Source organism: Triticum aestivum, chromosome 4D (genome assembly GCF_018294505.1).
Source record: "Triticum aestivum cultivar Chinese Spring chromosome 4D, IWGSC CS RefSeq v2.1, whole genome shotgun sequence".
Lineage (NCBI taxonomy): Eukaryota > Viridiplantae > Streptophyta > Magnoliopsida > Poales > Poaceae > Triticum > Triticum aestivum.
In genome coordinates this window covers 74398498-74417020 of record NC_057805.1, presented here as the reverse complement: position 1 = coordinate 74417020, position 18523 = coordinate 74398498, and the positions used below count along the sequence as shown (strand labels likewise).

General features: G+C 49.5%; 1 protein-coding gene across 2 annotated transcripts; it reads left to right on the top strand.

Annotated features, from left to right (window-relative positions):
* The first annotated feature begins 14861 nt into the window (after positions 1–14861).
* Positions 14862–17785, top strand: LOC123099658 (uncharacterized). 2 transcript variants are annotated; one of them, XM_044521777.1, is made up of 3 exons: positions 14862–15192; positions 15398–15523; positions 15810–17785. In XM_044521777.1, the coding sequence occupies exon 3, from the start codon at positions 16460–16462 to the stop codon at positions 17243–17245; it is 786 nt and encodes a 261-aa protein (XP_044377712.1). In that variant the 5' UTR covers positions 14862–15192; positions 15398–15523; positions 15810–16459; the 3' UTR covers positions 17246–17785. The 2 variants fall into 2 exon arrangements, with proteins under 2 accessions (XP_044377712.1, XP_044377710.1); XM_044521775.1 differs by lacking the exon at positions 15398–15523 and having other exon boundaries at positions 14873–15192.
* The last annotated feature ends 738 nt before the right edge of the window (positions 17786–18523 follow it).

Below are 18523 nucleotides of genomic sequence, written 5' to 3'. Positions count from 1 at the left end.
TATAATATATTGCCTACATAGTTAGTAGTATCATACTTTTGTATTTTATTGATAGATGGCCCATTAATGAGCGGTCTTTACGCTCATTTTTTTCCTCGTTTAAACAAAATGTTTTTAGACACTTTCTGTATTTATCCTTTCAACTTGCCTGCTAATCTACATGTATTCTCTTTCTACCAATCATCTACGTGTATGCATGGGTTCTCGGCAGAATTTCCAAGGTGATATTTTCTGTATTCATCCCTTCAACTTGCCCGCTAATCTACACATATTATTGGCTTGGTTCATGTAGCTGTATGGTTTCTCGGTGAAATGTGCAAGGTTACCTTGCATGGATGCGTCCAATGCAATTCCAGTCCATATACAGTAATCTTTTACATCTGCAGTAATCACTAGGTGCTACTTCTCTAACCATTTGATCTTGAGATGTACAATTATTCTGAAAAATTTCCGTCCAGATGATGTTTGTAAATGTATTATTATAGAAACGATCACTAGGCAGAATCTGGCTTATGTAACTGAAATGACTGTCCCTAAAACGTTGGAAGATGCAAATGAAAAGGTACTGCTATTTCAGTCTCTCTCTGTTCGAGCCTGAAAACTTGGCAAGCATTCAAAATGCACAAGGGATCGTCGTCGAGATCGGGGATTTATGCTAGATTCAGTCAAACTTATAATGTAATTAAATCAAGTGGTAAATCCCCATCCGCATTTCAGCGCCCTAGCTTCCTGATTCAGATCCTTTCTACACAAGTCAGCAAGTTTTACAGCACCCCGGTCTTCTACTCACATAAGTATCTATCACGTTCAGCTTTTCACTAAAAAAGCATAAAACACAAGATCTACTCTGATGCTAACCAACATGCTTCACTTGTCAGCTTAACCAGGAGTTTTCACTAATTCCCCGGCCTTCCTGTACATTGTTAACAAAAATGGAACAAATGTCAGCCTTAATCTCAGCAGCATCAGCTATATGATGAAATAGGGTTTCCCCCGCTTAAAATTATAAAGCAATGAACACCGATCACAAGGTAACTGCCGGGGCGAACAGCACATCAAGCCCAAAAAGAAAAAGAAGAAGAAATAAGTGCAAACAACGGCAGCTCGGCAAGCATGCATGATCCGCCACTGATGCGCCCTCCATCTGTGTCCCACCACGCATCATGGCACCGGAACGCCGCGTACCAAGTAGCATCTCCAAGAAGGAATGCGATGCCAACGACGCAGCTACCGGGATATGTCCTAGGGTTTCCCCCGGCACGCGGAGGGGAGTGGGGGAGGGTAGCACCGACACCCTTCAGGAAGTAATGGTGGCACTCTCAGGGGACACCGCGTCGGAGCCGGATTAACCGGCAGGGATTTCTTCCGCACCCCAAGCACCGCTACCCACACGAACCGGAGCCATCCAACCATCTTGCCACCCGCAAGCATGCGCCACCACTGTCTTGGACACATCCACACCGCCTAGCTGCGAACACCACAGTGAGGTCAAGAGAACAGAGGCAAGGAGCGCCCAGAAGCAAGGGCGGAAGCACCGGAGCCGCACGGGAGGGAACCGCCTCCACCGCCGTCGCGTCGGAGGCCTGTGCCTCCAGCACCGACGCGGATTGCCGACCGGACACCGCAGCAGAGGAAAACTAGGCCACCCAGGACTGGCCAGGCCCATATCGGGGCGCAAAGCCCCAGCCACCGTGCTGCTGCACGTTAACAACAGAGCCGCCACCCTCCACCAGCCCGACGCACCGCCACCGCCTCCCGAGAGCCACGCCGATGCCATGCCCTGCCGCCGCCCCGCCCAGACCCAGATGAGGCCGAAATGGCTCAGATCTGGGCTGGGCCGGCGTGGCCACCCCGCCGCCCAGAGTCCACCCGCGCCAAGAGCACCCGCCGCCGCGCAGGACCGCCACCGCCTAGGGGCACCGCCTGGAGCCACTCCACCCTATGCCGGAGGAACCCCGGGAGGGGAATTGCCAAGGGCCGCCGCCGCCAGCGTCGCCCGGGCGAAGCCTGCGGCGGGCGCCGGCTACGGCGGTGGGGAGGTAGAGATGAAAGGGGGAGCTCACGGAGAGAGGTGCGGCCGATCGCCCACGGGGGCGACGCGCTCACGGCCGGGGGTGTCGCTCAACCGCTTGCTCTTGATTTTACCTTCAATAGCAGCATTAGCTATATGGAAGAATGGCACACAAAAATGGAATAGAAATGTTAATCTCCAGTTGGGTGAACTTGAATTGTAGGTATACTGGAATTCGACGCAGTGGTCCGTCGTGTGACTGCTGGTCATTGCTACGGAAGTTTATGCCACTCATGCTTCAAAAGATACAAGTACAAGACAGTAGATTACGTAGCTCTCTCTCTCCACCTCTATGTTTCCAGGATCTAATTTTTGAGTGTCCAGCAAAGCATCACAAGATTGTTTATACTCCTAGAGGTAGAACACATCAAAGGCACGTGAGCGACTGCATAGACTGCAGAGTAGAGGAACACAGTGGCAAGCTAGACGTGTAGTAACTAACTTTGAGTAACATGTGAGCTGCAGCCAGTGTTTATAATGGTGTGTATGTACGTATGTATGAGCGTCTACCATCTATCTGTCGGCCTACAATTACCAAGGTTTAGATTGGGGATGGGACTACTACAGCTTTTTGGTCTGATCTATGGCTCCCTTTCTCACATACCACCCTTGCTCAGGAATTCTCTGCACTATACACCCACTCCAATAGGCAAACCGCCTCTGTGGCTAGGGTTTTGGCTTCGTGTGATCTTACTCTTGACCTGGCCCCTAGGCCGTCTTACACGGCTACTTGCGAGCTAACTTCTTTGTGAACTACTTTGGCCACGGTAAACTTGAATTTGCGGGTCGCAGACAAAATGATTTCGAGGAAGCTAGGTAAGCCGCTAAGCACTAAAGTTCGAGGGTGCATGAATCCAAATGTGAAGAGATGATCTTCGTCCTCGTGAAGGCCGAAGTGTACAGAGGCGCTTGCCTCGCTGCAGTTGCCCGTACGCTGGCTCGCTGGCTTGCTGCCATATGCATGCAGCAACCTTTTACTCCTGGATACAGACTTGATGGAATCGCGTGTAGATCAATTCCACCTGACTCCCAGGGCGGGCCTGTGTGCTGTAGATGATCGCTCCTCTGTTTCTGAAGCAGTATTTGACAGCTAGGTTTGCTTGTCGGCTTTCTTTAGTATTGAACTGCCGTTTTGTGTATTCTGATGTGTTTAGTCTGCGTAATTTATGTCGCCACCCGCGAAGATTATGTGAGCTACCCGTATAATTTCACATATATTATATACGGCATTTCGCGGGACGCCGGCATGTTGTCCCACTTGCACGCTGAGGCATTAAGAACTCTCACGGTTCGCGTCGAGCACGCTGGCCAGCGTCGCCGGCGGCGACGACGCATGGCGCTCCAGGACTCAGCAGAAGTGCACAACGCCGGCGGCCGGCTAGCCTACGTAAGCATTAGCGCATCAGGGATCCATCTTCACCACCAAGCACAAGGCGGCTACAAACATCATCACCACTGTCATCGTCATCATCATTTATTTTATTTTTTTGAAAGGAGGCAAAAGACTTGCCTCATTCATTAATTAAGAGGGAAAAAGGAGTTTAATGTTTGTGTTATAACACCCATCGTGTTACAGCATCGCTACAAAAGGCCTACTCTCGCAGCATGATGGATCCCAATTTCTTTGCACCCGCAGTGACCCAAGTTTGAGCCTTCATCTTGATGTTAGCTAGTAGAACCGTCGGCGGGGCACTCTTTAGTTAGAAGATGTTAGCTAGTAGAACCGTCAGCGGGGCACTCTTGAGTTAGAAGATGCGAGCGTTCCTTTCATTCCAGATTGTCCAAGAGGTGAGCATGGAGAAGGTAGCCATGGCCTTCCTATTCGGTATGGTAGAGTCGGAGAGCCCGATCCACCACTCTTTGGATGATCGTGGCAAGTGCCAAGTAGAAGTGTTGATGCTTTCGAGCTCGAGCCAGTCTTTTATCATTTCCTAAAGTCTAGTAGTGTACCGGCATCTGAAGAGGAGGTGGCTGATGGATTCTTGCACGCGCTTGCAAAGAGGACAATGCCCACAATTGGTCCACCCCCGGTTGGCCAAATGGTCAGTAGTCCATACCCTATTTTGCATGGCCAAACACACGAAAAATTTGACCTTGGGTGGGCCCAGGCCTTCCACAACGCAAACTCCATGGGTGAGCGGATGATGCCAAAAAATTGGCCGAGTAGGCGGACTTGGCAGTGTATATCCCGCTCTCTGTGTGTTTCCACACAATGTCGTCTTCAGCGTGCACCTCAAGAGGAAGTCGCGGATGGTGGACCAAAACTCAATAAATTGTCGAAGATGTTCGAAGGTGATGTTGGGAGTGATCTTGATCTTGCGAACCCAAGCATCATCCATGTCTTCTGAGAGATCTTCATCATCATCACCACTGCTCCTGCGCGTCACCTCTGGCGCACGGGGGAAACCCTAACCGCGCCGCCAGCCACCCCTCCTCGCTCCTCTCCCGCTTCGCCGCCGCCGGAGGGGACATCGGCGAAGCCCACGTGGTCCCCAGGGAAGGTGGCGGCAGGGCGTCCTCGTCGTTCTCGCGCAGATCTCGCTCCGGCCGATGGCGATCTCGCGGCGGAGTTCCGCCGGTGGCTGGCGCCTGATGCCCGTGGGGCGGCGTTCATCACGGCGGCGGGGCTGCCCCTGAACGGCGCTTGGTGGTGGCCACGTGGCTGTTGGAAATATGCCCTAGAGGCAATAATAAATGGTTATTATTATATTTCTTTGTTCATGATAATCGTCTATTATTCATGCTATAATTGTATTGTCCGGAAATCGTAATACATGTGTGAATACATAGACCACAACCTGTCCCTAGTAAGCCTCTAGTTGACTAGCTCGTTGATCAACAGATAGTCATGGTTTCCTGACTATGGACATTGGATGTCATTGATAACGGGATCACATCATTAGGAGAATGATGTGATGGACAAGACCCAACTTAAGCATAGCATAAAAGATCGTGTAGTTTCGTTTGCTAGAGCTTTTCCAATGTCAAGTATCTTTTCCTTAGACCATGAGATCGTGCAACTCCCGGATACCGTAGGAGTGCTTTGGGTGTGCCAAACGTCACAACGTAACTGGGTGACTATAAAGGTGCATTACGGGTATCTCCGAAAGTGTCTGTTGGGTTGGCACGGATCGAGACTGGGATTTGTCACTCCGTGTGACGGAGAGGTATCTCTGGGCCCACTCGGTAATGCATCATCATAATGAGCTCAATGTGACTAAGGCGTTAGTCACGGGATCATGCATTGCGGTACGAGTAAAGAGACTTGCCGGTAACGAGATTGAACAAGGTATTGGGATACCGACGATCGAATCTCGGGCAAGTAACATACCGATTGACAAAGGGAATTGCATACGGATTGATTGAATCCTCGACACCGTGGTTCATCCGATGATATCATCGTGGAACATGTGGGAGCCAACATGGGTATCCAGATCCCGCTGTTGGTTATTGACCGGAGAGGCGTCTCGGTCATGTCTGCATGTCTCCCGAACCCGTAGGGTCTACACACTTAAGGTCCGGTGACGCTAGGGTTGTAGAGATATATGTATGCGGAAACCCGAAAGTTGTTCGGAGTCCCGGATGAGATCCCGGACGTCACGAGAGGTTCCGGAATGGTCCGGAGGTAAAGATTTATATATGGGAAGTCTTATTTTGGTCGCCGGAAAAGTTTCGCGCTTTATCGGTATTGTACCGGGAGTGCCGAAAGGGGTCCGGGGGTCCACCAAGGGGGTCCACCAGCCCCGGGGGGCCACATGGGCTGTAAGGGGTGCGCCTTGGCCTATATGGGCCAAGGGCACCAGCCCCAAGAGGCCCATGCGCAAGAGATAAGAAAAAGGGAGAGTCCTAAAGGGGGAAGGCACCTCCGAGGTGCCTTGGGGGGGAAGGACTCCCCCCTGGCCGCACCCTTCCTTGGAGGAAGGGGCAAGGCTGCGCCCCCCCTCTCCCTTGGCCCTATATATAGTGGGGGAAAGGGAGGGCAGCAACATCTAAGCCTTGGGCGCCTCCCTCCTCCCCTGCAACACCTCTCTCTCTCGCAGAAGCTCGGCGAAGCCCTGCCGGAGACCCGCTACATCCACCACCACGCCGTCGTGCTGTTGGATCTCCATCAACCTCTCCTCCCCCCTTGCTGGATCAAGAAGGAGGAGACGTCGCTGCACCGTACGTGTGTTGAACGCGGAGGTGCCGTACGTTCGGCACTCGGTCATCGGTGATTTGGATCACGGCGAGTACGACTCTGTCATCCACGTTCATTGGAACGCTTCCGCTCGCGATCTACAAGGGTATGTAGATGCACTCCTTTCCCCTCGTTGCTAGTAGACTCCATAGATGCATCTTGGTGAGCGTAGGAAAATTTTAAATTATGCTACGATTCCCAACAGTGGCATCATGAGCCAGGTCTATGCGTAGTTACTATGCACGAGTAGAACACAAAGAAGTTGTGGGCGTTGAGTTTGCCAATTCTTCTTGCCGCTACTAGTCTTTTCTTGTTTCGGCGGCATTGTAGGATGAAGCGGCCCGGACCGACCTTACACGTACTCTTACGTGAGACAGGTTCCACCGACTGACATGCACAAGTTGCATAAGGTGGCTAGCGGGTGTCTGTCTCTCCTACTTTAGTCGGAACGGATTCGATGAAAAGGGTCCTTATGAAGGGTAAATAGAAATTGGCAAATCACGTTGTGGTCATACGTAGGTAAGAAACGTTCTTGCTAGAAACCTACAAACCACGTAAAAACTTGCAACAACAATTAGAGGACGTCTAACTTGTTTTTGCAGCAAGTGCTATGTGATGTGATATGGCCAGAAGATGTGATGAATGATATATGTGATGTATGAGATTGATCATATTCTTGTAATAGGAATCACGACTTGCATGTCGATGAGTATGACAACCGGCAGGAGCCATAGGAGTTGTCTTTATTATTTTGTATGACCTGCGTGTCATTGAATAACGCCATGTAAATTACTTTACTTTGTTGCTAAACGCGTTAGCCATAGAAGTAGAAGTAATCGTTGGCGTGACGACTTCATGAAGACACAATGATGGAGATCATGATGATGGAGATCATGGTGTCATGCCGGTGACAAAGATGATCATGGTGCCCCGAAGATGGAGATCAAAGGAGCATGATGATATTGGCCATATCATGTCACTATTTGATTGCATGTGATGTTTATCATGTTTTTGCATCTTATTTGCTTAGAACGACGGTAGCAAGTAGGATGATCCCTTATAATAATTTCAAGAAAGTGTTCACCCTAACTGTGCACCGTTGCGAAGGTTCGTCGTTTCGAAGCACCACGTGATGATCGGGTGTGATAGATTCTTACGTTCGAATACAACGGGTGTTGACGAGCCTAGCATGTACAGACATGGCCTCGGAACACACGCAATACACTTAGGTTGACTTGACGAGCCTAGCATGTACAGACATGGCCTCGGAACACGGAGGACCGAAAGGTCGAGCATGAGTCGTATAGAAGATACGATCAACATGGAGATGTTCACCGATCTTGACTAGTCCGTCTCACGTGATGATCGGACACGGCCTAGTTGAACTCGGATCATGTTTCACTTAGATGACTAGAGGGATGTCTATCTGAGTGGGAGTTCATTAAATAATTTGATTAGATGAACTCAATTATCATGAACTTAGTCTAAAATCTTTACACTATGTCTTGTAGATCAAATGGCCAACGTTGTCCTCAATTTCAACGCGTTCCTAGAGAAAACCAAGCTGAAAGATGATGGCAGCAACTATACGGACTGGGTCCGGAACCTGAGGCTCATCCTCATAGTAGCCAAGAAAGATTATGTCTTAGAAGCACCGCTAGGTGATGCACCAATCCCACAGAACCAAGACGTTATGAACGCTTGGCAATCACGTGCTGATGATTACTCCCTCGTTCAGTGCGGCATGCTTTACAGCTTAGAACCGGGTCTCCAAAAGCGTTTTGAGAAACATGGAGCATATGAGATGTTCGAGGAGCTGAAACTAGTTTTCCAAGCTCATGCCCGGGTCGAGAGATATGATGTCTCCGACAAGTTCTTCAGCTGTAAAATGGAGGAGAACAGTTCTGTTAGTGAGCACATACTCAGAATGTCTGGGTTGCACAACCGCTTGTCTCAGCTGGGAGTTAATCTCCCGGATGACGCGGTCATTGACAGAATCCTCCAGTCGCTTCCACCAAGCTACAAGAGCTTTGTGATGAACTACAATATGCAGGGGATGGAAAAGACCATTCCCGAGGTATATTCAATGCTGAAATCAGCGGAAGGGGAGATCAGAAAAGAACATCAAGTGTTGATGGTGAATAAAACCACCAAGTTCAAGAAGGGCAAGGGTAAGAAGAACTTCAAGAAGGACGGCAAGGGAGTTGCCGCGCCCGGTAAACCAGTTACTGGGAAGAAGTCAAAGAATGGACCCAAGCCCGGGACTGAGTGCTTTTATTGCAAGGGAAGTGGTCACTGGAAGCGGAACTGCCCCAAATATTTAGCGGACAAGAAGAAGGCCGGCAACACCCAAGGTATATGTGATATACAAGTAATTGATGTGTACCTTACCAGTACTCGTAGTAGCTCCTGGGTATTTGATACCGGTGCGGTTGCTCATATTTGTAACTCAAAGCAGGAACTACGGAATAAACGGAGACTGGCAAAGGACGAGGTGACGATGCGCGTCGGGAATGGTTCCAAGGTCGATGTGATCGCCGTCGGCACGCTACCTCTGCATCTACCCACGGGATTAGTTTTAAACCTCAATAATTGTTATTTAGTGCCAGCTTTGAGCATGAACATTGTGTCTGGATCTCGTTTAATTCGAGATGGCTACTCATTTAAATCCGAGAATAATGGTTGTTCTATTTATTTGAGAGAGATGTTTTATGGTCATGCCCCGCTGGTCAATGGTTTATTTTTGATGAATCTCGAACGTGATGTTACACATGTTCATAGTGTGAATACCAAAAGATGTAAAGTTGATAACGATAGTCCCACATACTTGTGGCACTGCCGCCTTGGTCACATTGGTGTCAAGCGCATGAAGAAGCTCCATGCAGATGGACTTTTGGAGTCTCTTGATTACGAATCATTTGACACGTGCGAACCATGCCTCATGGGTAAGATGACCAAGACTCCGTTCTCCGGAACAATGGAGCGAGCAACCAACTTATTGGAAATCATACATACCGATGTGTGTGGTCCAATGAGTGTTGAGGCTCGCGGAGGATATCGTTATGTTCTCACTCTCACTGATGATTTAAGTAGATATGGATATGTCTACCTAATGAAACACAAGTCTGAAACCTTTGAAAAGTTCAAGGAATTTCAGAGTGAAGTTGAGAATCAACGTGACAGGAGAATAAAATTCCTACGATCAGATCGTGGTGGAGAATATTTAAGTCACGAGTTTGGTGCACACTTAAGGAAATGTGGAATAGTTTCACAACTCACGCCGCCTGGAACACCTCAGAGAAATGGTGTGTCCGAACGTCGTAATCGCACTCTATTGGATATGGTGCGATCTATGATGTCTCTTACCGATTTACCGCTCTCATTTTGGGGCTATGCTTTAGAGACTGCCGCATTCACTTTAAATAGGGCTCCGTCGAAATCCGTTGAGACGACACCGTATGAATTATGGTTTGGGAAGAAACCTAAGCTGTCGTTTCTAAAAGTTTGGGGATGCGATGCTTATGTCAAGAAACTTCAACCTGAAAAGCTCGAACCCAAATCGGAAAAATGCGTCTTCATAGGATACCCTAAGGAAACTGTTGGGTATACCTTCTACCTCAGATCCGAAGGCAAGATCTTCGTTGCCAAGAACGGGTCCTTTCTAGAGAAGGAGTTTCTCTCGAAAGAATTGAGTGGGAGGAAAGTGGAACTTGATGAGGTGATAGTCACCCCTTCCGAACCGGAAAGTAGCGCAGCGCGGGAAAATGTTCCTGTGGTGCCTACACCGACTGGGGAGGAAGTTAATGATGATGATCATGAAGCTTCAGATCAAGTCACTGAACTTCGTAGGTCCACAAGGACACGTTCCGCACCAGAGTGGTACGGCAACCCTGTCCTGGAAATCATGTTGTTAGACAACGGTGAACCTTCGAACTATGAAGAAGCGATGGCGGGCCCGGATTCCGACAAATGGCTAGAAGCCATGAAATCCGAGATAGAATCCATGTATGAAAACAAAGTATGGACTTTGACTGACTTGCCCGATGAGCGGCGAGCCATAGAAAACAAATGGATCTTTAAGAAGAAGACGGACGCGGATGGTAATGTGACCATCTACAAAGCTCGACTTGTCGCTAAGGGTTATCGACAAGTTCAAGGGGTTGACTACGATGAGACTTTCTCACCCGTAGCGAAGCTGAAGTCCGTCCGAATCATGTTAGCAATTGCCGCATACTATGATTATGAGATATGGCAGATGGACGTCAAAACGGCATTCCTTAATGGCTTCCTTAAGGAAGAGTTGTATATGATGCAGCCGGAAGGTTTTGTCGATCCTAAGAATGCTAACAAAGTATGCAAGCTCCAGCGCTCAATCTATGGGCTGGTGCAAGCATCTCGGAGTTGGAACATTCGCTTTGATGAGATGATCAAAGCGTTTGGGTTTACACAGACTTATGGAGAAGCCTGTGTTTACAAGAAAGTGAGTGGGAGCTCTGTAGCATTTCTCATATTATATGTGGATGACATACTATTGATGGGAAATGATATAGAATTCTTGGAAAGTATAAAGGCCTATTTGAATAAGTGTTTTTCAATGAAGGACCTTGGAGAAGCTGCTTATATATTAGGCATCAAGATCTATAGAGATAGATCAAGACGCCTCATTGGTCTTTCACAGAGTACATACCTTGACAAGATATTGAAGAAGTTCAGTATGGATCAGTCCAAGAAGGGGTTCTTGCCTGTATTGCAAGGTGTGCAATTGAGCACGGCTCAATGCCCGACCACGGCAGAAGATATAGAAGAGATGAGTGTCATCCCCTATGCCTCGGCCATAGGGTCTATTATGTATGCCATGCTGTGTACCAGACCTGATGTAAACCTTGCCGTAAGTTTGGTAGGAAGGTACCAAAGTAATCCCGGCAAGGAACACTGGACAGCGGTCAAGAATATCCTGAAGTACCTGAAGAGGACTAAGGATATGTTTCTCGTTTATGGAGGTGACGAAGAGCTCGTCGTAAAGGGTTACGTCGACGCTAGCTTCGACACAGATCTGGATGACTCGAAGTCACAGACCGGATACGTGTATATTTTGAATGGAGGAGCAGTAAGCTGGTGCAGTTGCAAGCAAAGCGTCGTGGCGGGATCTACATGTGAAGCGGAGTACATGGCAGCCTCGGAGGCAGCACAGGAAGCAGTCTGGATGAAGGAGTTCATTACCGACCTAGGGGTGATTCCCAATGCGTCGGGCCCGATGACTCTCTTCTGTGACAACACTGGAGCTATTGCCCTTGCGAAGGAGCCCAGGTTTCACAGGAAGACCAGGCATATCAAGCGTCGCTTCAACTCCATTCGTGAAAGTGTTCAAAATGGAGACATAGATATTTGTAAAGTACACACGGACCTGAATGTAGCAGATCCGTTGACTAAACCTCTCCCTAGGGCAAAACATGATCAACACCAGGACGCAATGGGTGTTCGATTCATCACAATGTAACTAGATTATTGACTCTAGTGCAAGTGGGAGACTGTTGGAAATATGCCCTAGAGGCAATAATAAATGGTTATTATTATATTTCTTTGTTCATGATAATCGTCTATTATTCATGCTATAATTGTATTGTCCGGAAATCGTAATACATGTGTGAATACATAGACCACAACCTGTCCCTAGTAAGCCTCTAGTTGACTAGCTCGTTGATCAACAGATAGTCATGGTTTCCTGACTATGGACATTGGATGTCATTGATAACGGGATCACATCATTAGGAGAATGATGTGATGGACAAGACCCAACTTAAGCATAGCATAAAAGATCGTGTAGTTTCGTTTGCTAGAGCTTTTCCAATGTCAAGTATCTTTTCCTTAGACCATGAGATCGTGCAACTCCCGGATACCGTAGGAGTGCTTTGGGTGTGCCAAACGTCACAACGTAACTGGGTGACTATAAAGGTGCATTACGGGTATCTCCGAAAGTGTCTGTTGGGTTGGCACGGATCGAGACTGGGATTTGTCACTCCGTGTGACGGAGAGGTATCTCTGGGCCCACTCGGTAATGCATCATCATAATGAGCTCAATGTGACTAAGGCGTTAGTCACGGGATCATGCATTGCGGTACGAGTAAAGAGACTTGCCGGTAACGAGATTGAACAAGGTATTGGGATACCGACGATCGAATCTCGGGCAAGTAACATACCGATTGACAAAGGGAATTGCATACGGATTGATTGAATCCTCGACACCGTGGTTCATCCGATGATATCATCGTGGAACATGTGGGAGCCAACATGGGTATCCAGATCCCGCTGTTGGTTATTGACCGGAGAGGCGTCTCGGTCATGTCTGCATGTCTCCCGAACCCGTAGGGTCTACACACTTAAGGTCCGGTGACGCTAGGGTTGTAGAGATATATGTATGCGGAAACCCGAAAGTTGTTCGGAGTCCCGGATGAGATCCCGGACGTCACGAGAGGTTCCGGAATGGTCCGGAGGTAAAGATTTATATATGGGAAGTCTTATTTTGGTCGCCGGAAAAGTTTCGCGCTTTATCGGTATTGTACCGGGAGTGCCGAAAGGGGTCCGGGGGTCCACCAAGGGGGTCCACCAGCCCCGGGGGGCCACATGGGCTGTAAGGGGTGCGCCTTGGCCTATATGGGCCAAGGGCACCAGCCCCAAGAGGCCCATGCGCAAGAGATAAGAAAAAAGGGAGAGTCCTAAAGGGGGAAGGCACCTCCGAGGTGCCTTGGGGGGGAAGGACTCCCCCCTGGCCGCACCCTTCCTTGGAGGAAGGGGCAAGGCTGCGCCCCCCCTCTCCCTTGGCCCTATATATAGTGGGGGGAAGGGAGGGCAGCAACATCTAAGCCTTGGGCGCCTCCCTCCTCCCGTGCAACACCTCTCTCTCTCGCAGAAGCTTGGCGAAGCCCTGCCGGAGCCCCGCTACATCCACCACCACGCCGTCGTGCTGTTGGATCTCCATCAACCTCTCCTCCCCCCTTGCTGGATCAAGAAGGAGGAGACGTCGCTGCACCGTACGTGTGTTGAACGCGGAGGTGCCGTACGTTCGGCACTCGGTCATCGGTGATTTGGATCACGGCGAGTACGACTCCGTCATCCACGTTCATTGGAACGCTTCCGCTCGCGATCTACAAGGGTATGTAGATGCACTCCTTTCCCCTCGTTGCTAGTAGACTCCATAGATGCATCTTGGTGAGCGTAGGAAAATTTTAAATTATGCTACGATTCCCAACAGTGGCGGCGCGCGGGTGGGCCGGATCTGGGCTTCCGGTCCGCGTCCTCGTCATGGCAGCGCTTGCCGTTGCCCTCGGTCATGAGGCGTGGTCCAGGACGGGCCGAGCGCCGGTGGTGCTGGCCAGGACGCACGCTGGCGGCGCCCTACTTCATCTCGCATCGTCTCGCTGGCCAATGGTGGTGGTCATCTTCTTCGTCATAGATGGCCGGCCAGAGGCTTGGTGGTCGGATCTCGGGATCCATCATCTAGTCCCGGCTGCGAGTTGGGGAAACATGGTTGCCGGTGAAAACCGAGCCGTTGGCAGGCGATGGCGGCGTTCTACGCCGTTACCTTGATGGCGTCGTGTAACTACTATCGACCCACTCGTGCTGCTCTGGGGGAAACCCTATGATCTGGTGTTCCAGATCGGACGATGGCGGCACTGCGGTGTCATTTCTCTCTTGGGAGCATCGTTTGTGGAGCAGCGCTGGAAGTCAGAGGCAGGAGGTGAAGCGGCTTCGTCTTGCACGGAGCTTCGGTGGAGATGTCAAGTCATGCCTGACCGACAGGTGCTACACTTTGTCATGCCTGGTCGGCAGGTGCTACGCACGACAGATTCTCCAAAGACTTCAAGCTGTGTCGGCTGGTGGTACTTGGCAGCATGGTGCTGAGGTGTATCAGTGGCGACCGCGACGTGCTCATCTGTTTGCGCGCAGGGAGGATGTGCCGTTGGGCGCCGTGGTGGCGTTGACGATAGCTAGACCGAGCAAGCTTGATGCATCAGTACAGTTCTGAAGATGGAGCGGTGGCAGTTGGCGGCGGCGGCCTCTGAGAGCACGTCGGACCGGCGAGACCCATGCCCGGCAGGCGTCCTGGATGGGTCCTCAGGTCTTAGATGTTAGGTTTGGCTGCGATGTCTGTTTGGTATTAGGCCCAGGCTATCTGCGCCCCTTCATCAACTGGATAGGTGTAGCGACAGTTTGTTGCTTAGACGATGGGTTTAGTCTTAGTGTGCTTTTACTTTAGTCTTAAGGTCTTATGAGAATAATTAATAAAGTGGCCATATGCATCGCCCAGATGCACAGAAGAGGGTGATCCCCCTTTTCTAAAAAAAATCATCATCACCACTGTCATCGCCATCGTCATCCACACCCTTATCATTATAATCTTAAGAACCCTAGTGGGTCGTCTTGTGTGTTACTTATATCATTCACTCATGTTTGTCAGGCCGTGGTCCACCCAGAATTTTGGGCAAAAAAATTTAATACTCCTATATCATATACTCGTCAACCAAGACAAGACAAGGTCCAAGGAGATCGTGCGTGCCTCCTCTTTTTTTCCTACTCGTGGATGCCTCCCTCGTGTATACGATGGCTCACATAACCACCGATGCGCTAATTTTGATGCTAATCCTAGTACGCCTAGAATATCAGGAATGAGTGAGTACAGTTCTGTTTGCACAGCTAGCCCAGTCGATATATACTTTTTCCTACACGAGGGACGAGTGCCTCAAATCGGGATCCCGAACTCAGGCCCCAGCCTCCAGCGGTCGCCGGCGCCGCCCGCACCGCGCCGGCCCCTCGCGGCCAAACCTCCTCCACCTCCAACCCCCCCTGCCTGCCTCCCCTCGCCGGCAGGTTGCCCGTCGCAGCTCGGTCCCGCGCCCGCGCCACCAGAGACAGCACGGCGAGCACCAGAGCAGCCTACGAGGAGTTGGTAAGCCGGCTTCCGCATCTTCATATTATCGACTGCCTGATGCCCTGCTGTATTGTTGTGCCCGGCCTGCTGCCCCCATTTTTGCCCTAAAATCCCCAATGTCCAAGCCCAAGTGTTACATTACTTGTTTTAATTGTTATTGCGTTGCTGATATTTTCGGAATCCCCAACTTATTTCTGGCTTTTTCTTCTTGTGTTTGTTGTAGTTGTATAATCACGCAGATTCGAGACTTACGATTCAACTACAATGTTGTGAATCAAAATCAATTGGCTGTTCATATGTGCGATATTTTTCCTTTTGACAAGTGCGCCCACCATTCGATTTCTTTCTGGTATGCCAATGCATCGAGCAGTTTTATCACCTCCACTCTTCTGTTTTGTGTCAATTCACTAGGTTCTTATGCTAGTTTGGTGTTACTTATGCTGTACAATTGTCAAAAATGAAGAGACTATTTTTGTTTACCTAAGACTGTTGTTTCTTCCTAACTATTTGTATTTGCTAACTCTAAACATATTATTTGGTGAGCTATAATATTTATTGTAAAACCTATTTATGTTGTTCTTTTCAGTAAGACTGTGTACTATATTTGATGCTGATATTTTTTTTATATGGCACAGGAACTCCGAATTTTTCTGCTCTGCCATTGCCACGAAAGCCATGCCGATGTTGCATTGAGTGCGGCCTCGCACGTCTGGCGGCGAGGACCGCCTTAGCGTTCTCCATGACGATCTGATCCTCCTCATAGTAAGCAGGCTGGACACCCGAACAGTGCTCTCCATGGCCGTCCTAGCCAAGCGATGGGTTCGCATCCCCCGCGAGCTGTCGGTGCTCGACTTCAGGGTGAGTGACATACTCCCGCTGGAGTACGAACGGACCGTCGCCCTTCGCCAGCGCAACTTGCCGTGTGACGCCACTTTGGCCAGGACACTCGACGGTCTCAAGGCGCGATGCGAGATCGACACAATCAGGTCATTCACCAATGGAATCACGAGCTTCCTAGAAGCAGACAGTGGCCATGACCGGCGCGTGAAGACCCTCTGTCTTGAGTTTTTTCGCACATACAATAGCATCTGTGTGGACCGCCTGATCAATGTTGCGGTAGGTTGTCGTCAGGCAATCGTCCGGTTATGATCAGACGCAGACATACAGATTCCCCCACAACTGTCTCAACCTCCGGTCTTGCCTTCGCAGCCTGACGCTAGGCAAGTACTGTGCACTGCCACCGCTGCATAGCTACAACACGCTCACCAAGCTCATCCTGCGTAACATGTCTGCTTCCACGCCCGTCGCCATGTATGAGAGGGTGTTCGAAGACTGCACCGGGCTGCAAGTGCTTCACCTCACGTTCTGCTGCTGTGCACATACCACTCTGGTGGTGGACGCGCCGTGTTCACATATCAGGGAGCTCGTCCTGGAAGAGTGCTCGTTCTTTGTGATCGAGCTGCGCGACTTCCCAATGCTTGTCCGCCTGGCGTGCTGCCTAACCCACACTTCAAAGATTCTATTTGGCTCAGTTCCGAGCCTCATGGACATTAACCTCTCATTCTCTCTAGAGGATGATAGTAAAGTGGCAGCACGATGGATAGATGAGTTCGACTCGTTCCTTGGTATGTCCCCCACCATAACGAACCTTGTCATCCGATTTATTGGGCGGAGAACATGGATTCGGCCCAGTCATCTAGAGAGGAAGTTGCCACACCTGAAAAAGCTCAGTCATCTAGAGAGGAAGTTGCCACACCTGAAAAAGCTCCTTGTCGCTGACATGCCTTCAAATTGGGATATCTCATGGACACGTGGCCTCCACATGGCCTCGACATTTCTTGAGGTCCTGCACATCCACGTGCCCCACTCAGAAATGGAGCCAGATTGCATGCGCGGGATGAATTGGTCGAAATCAGGCAATGAGCTTCGACACCATCACCTCAAGGAGCTGGTCATGATTGGATACACGCAGCGTAACATATGGCTTTTGAAGTATGTTGTGAGGGTGTGCACATCGTTGCAATGCATTGTTTTGCTGAAGGATGGCAATGTTCGGTACATCGGACTCTAGGATTGGCGGATGGTCGGGCAGCAAACATGTCCATGGAGCGATGATGAGAAAATGGTGGTGAGAAGAATGATGAAAAAAATTGGGCTCAGGCCTCTTCCTGAACTGATCTTAGGATGATCTCTTTATTTATTCTTATGTACACATTGTTATGGAACCTAGAGGGATCTTGTGATCGATGGGAAAAATATGTTTGTCCTCAGTTTAGTTTCACTCGATCAATGTCCATTTTCCAATTCCCAAACTAAATAGTAGTATAGTTTGTGGGAGTAGCACCAATAGTATGCCAACATCCTTAGACGCATGCAATCTCAAGCTTCAATGGTACGTGCAGGCCAAGTAACTCCACAGCCACGTACTACGAACATGCCTCATCACAGGCACTCAGGGACTGCAGGCACCAGTTCGTATCATCCTGGTGCTGTGTATGGTTAATCTGATGGCAACAGTCGTGATCATCAACCGGCAATGGTGGAGCCAACATCTGAACAATGGGTGTACATAGACCAGTAAAAAACTTTTACTCAAGTTTATTTATGTATAGTGTTATATACATGAATTATACCTGATTATACAAGCATTTTGCTAAAATAGTGGGTATACATTTGTACACCCACGTCCTGAACTAGCTCCGCCCATGTCAACCGGTCCATGTAGGGATGGGCATAAAAACCGATGAACCGAAGACCGAACCGACGCCGAAACTGAATTAACCGAATTTTCGGTTTTTTCTTCTGTCACAAAAAAAAAACGGTTTTCAGGTCCACTAACCGAATATAATTCGGTATGTTCGGTTTTCATCTCGGTTAACTGAACAACCAACCGAACAACACGAGCTGGCGTAAAGGGGTAGAGAACCAACGCAAAAACAGGCACAGCGAACGCTCCCGACAGTAGCGCTCACGACCCCTTTTTTTCGAGAGCTCGCCGACGATCGCCACCAACACAATGCGCGCGTCTCGCATGGTATGGGCCTACCTGACGGAACTGCATGCAAGCATGCATGCACTCTTTGGTTCAGAAGTCTTCGGAGATTCCTCCAAGGATGGACAAGGAGCGCCGTTGCAATGTGGAGCACAAGGGTGACGCTGCCCCACCCTCCAAGCATTAGAAGATCGACACTAAGAAGTGCAATGCCAACGACGATGTTGCCAGGGCCTTGGGCTCCAGCCAGCCATGCATTGACGACACCCAGTGCGACGTCGACATCAACTCCGCTCACAAGCGGTCGAATTAGTTTAATTATTATAGTCACTCCGTTCCAAATTATATGTCGATGTT

Bases quoted from the DNA above. Each gene is read 5' to 3' on its own strand.
- LOC123099658 (XM_044521777.1), top strand. From the start codon at position 16,460: ATGTCTGCTTCCACGCCCGTCGCCATGTATGAGAGGGTGTTCGAAGAC.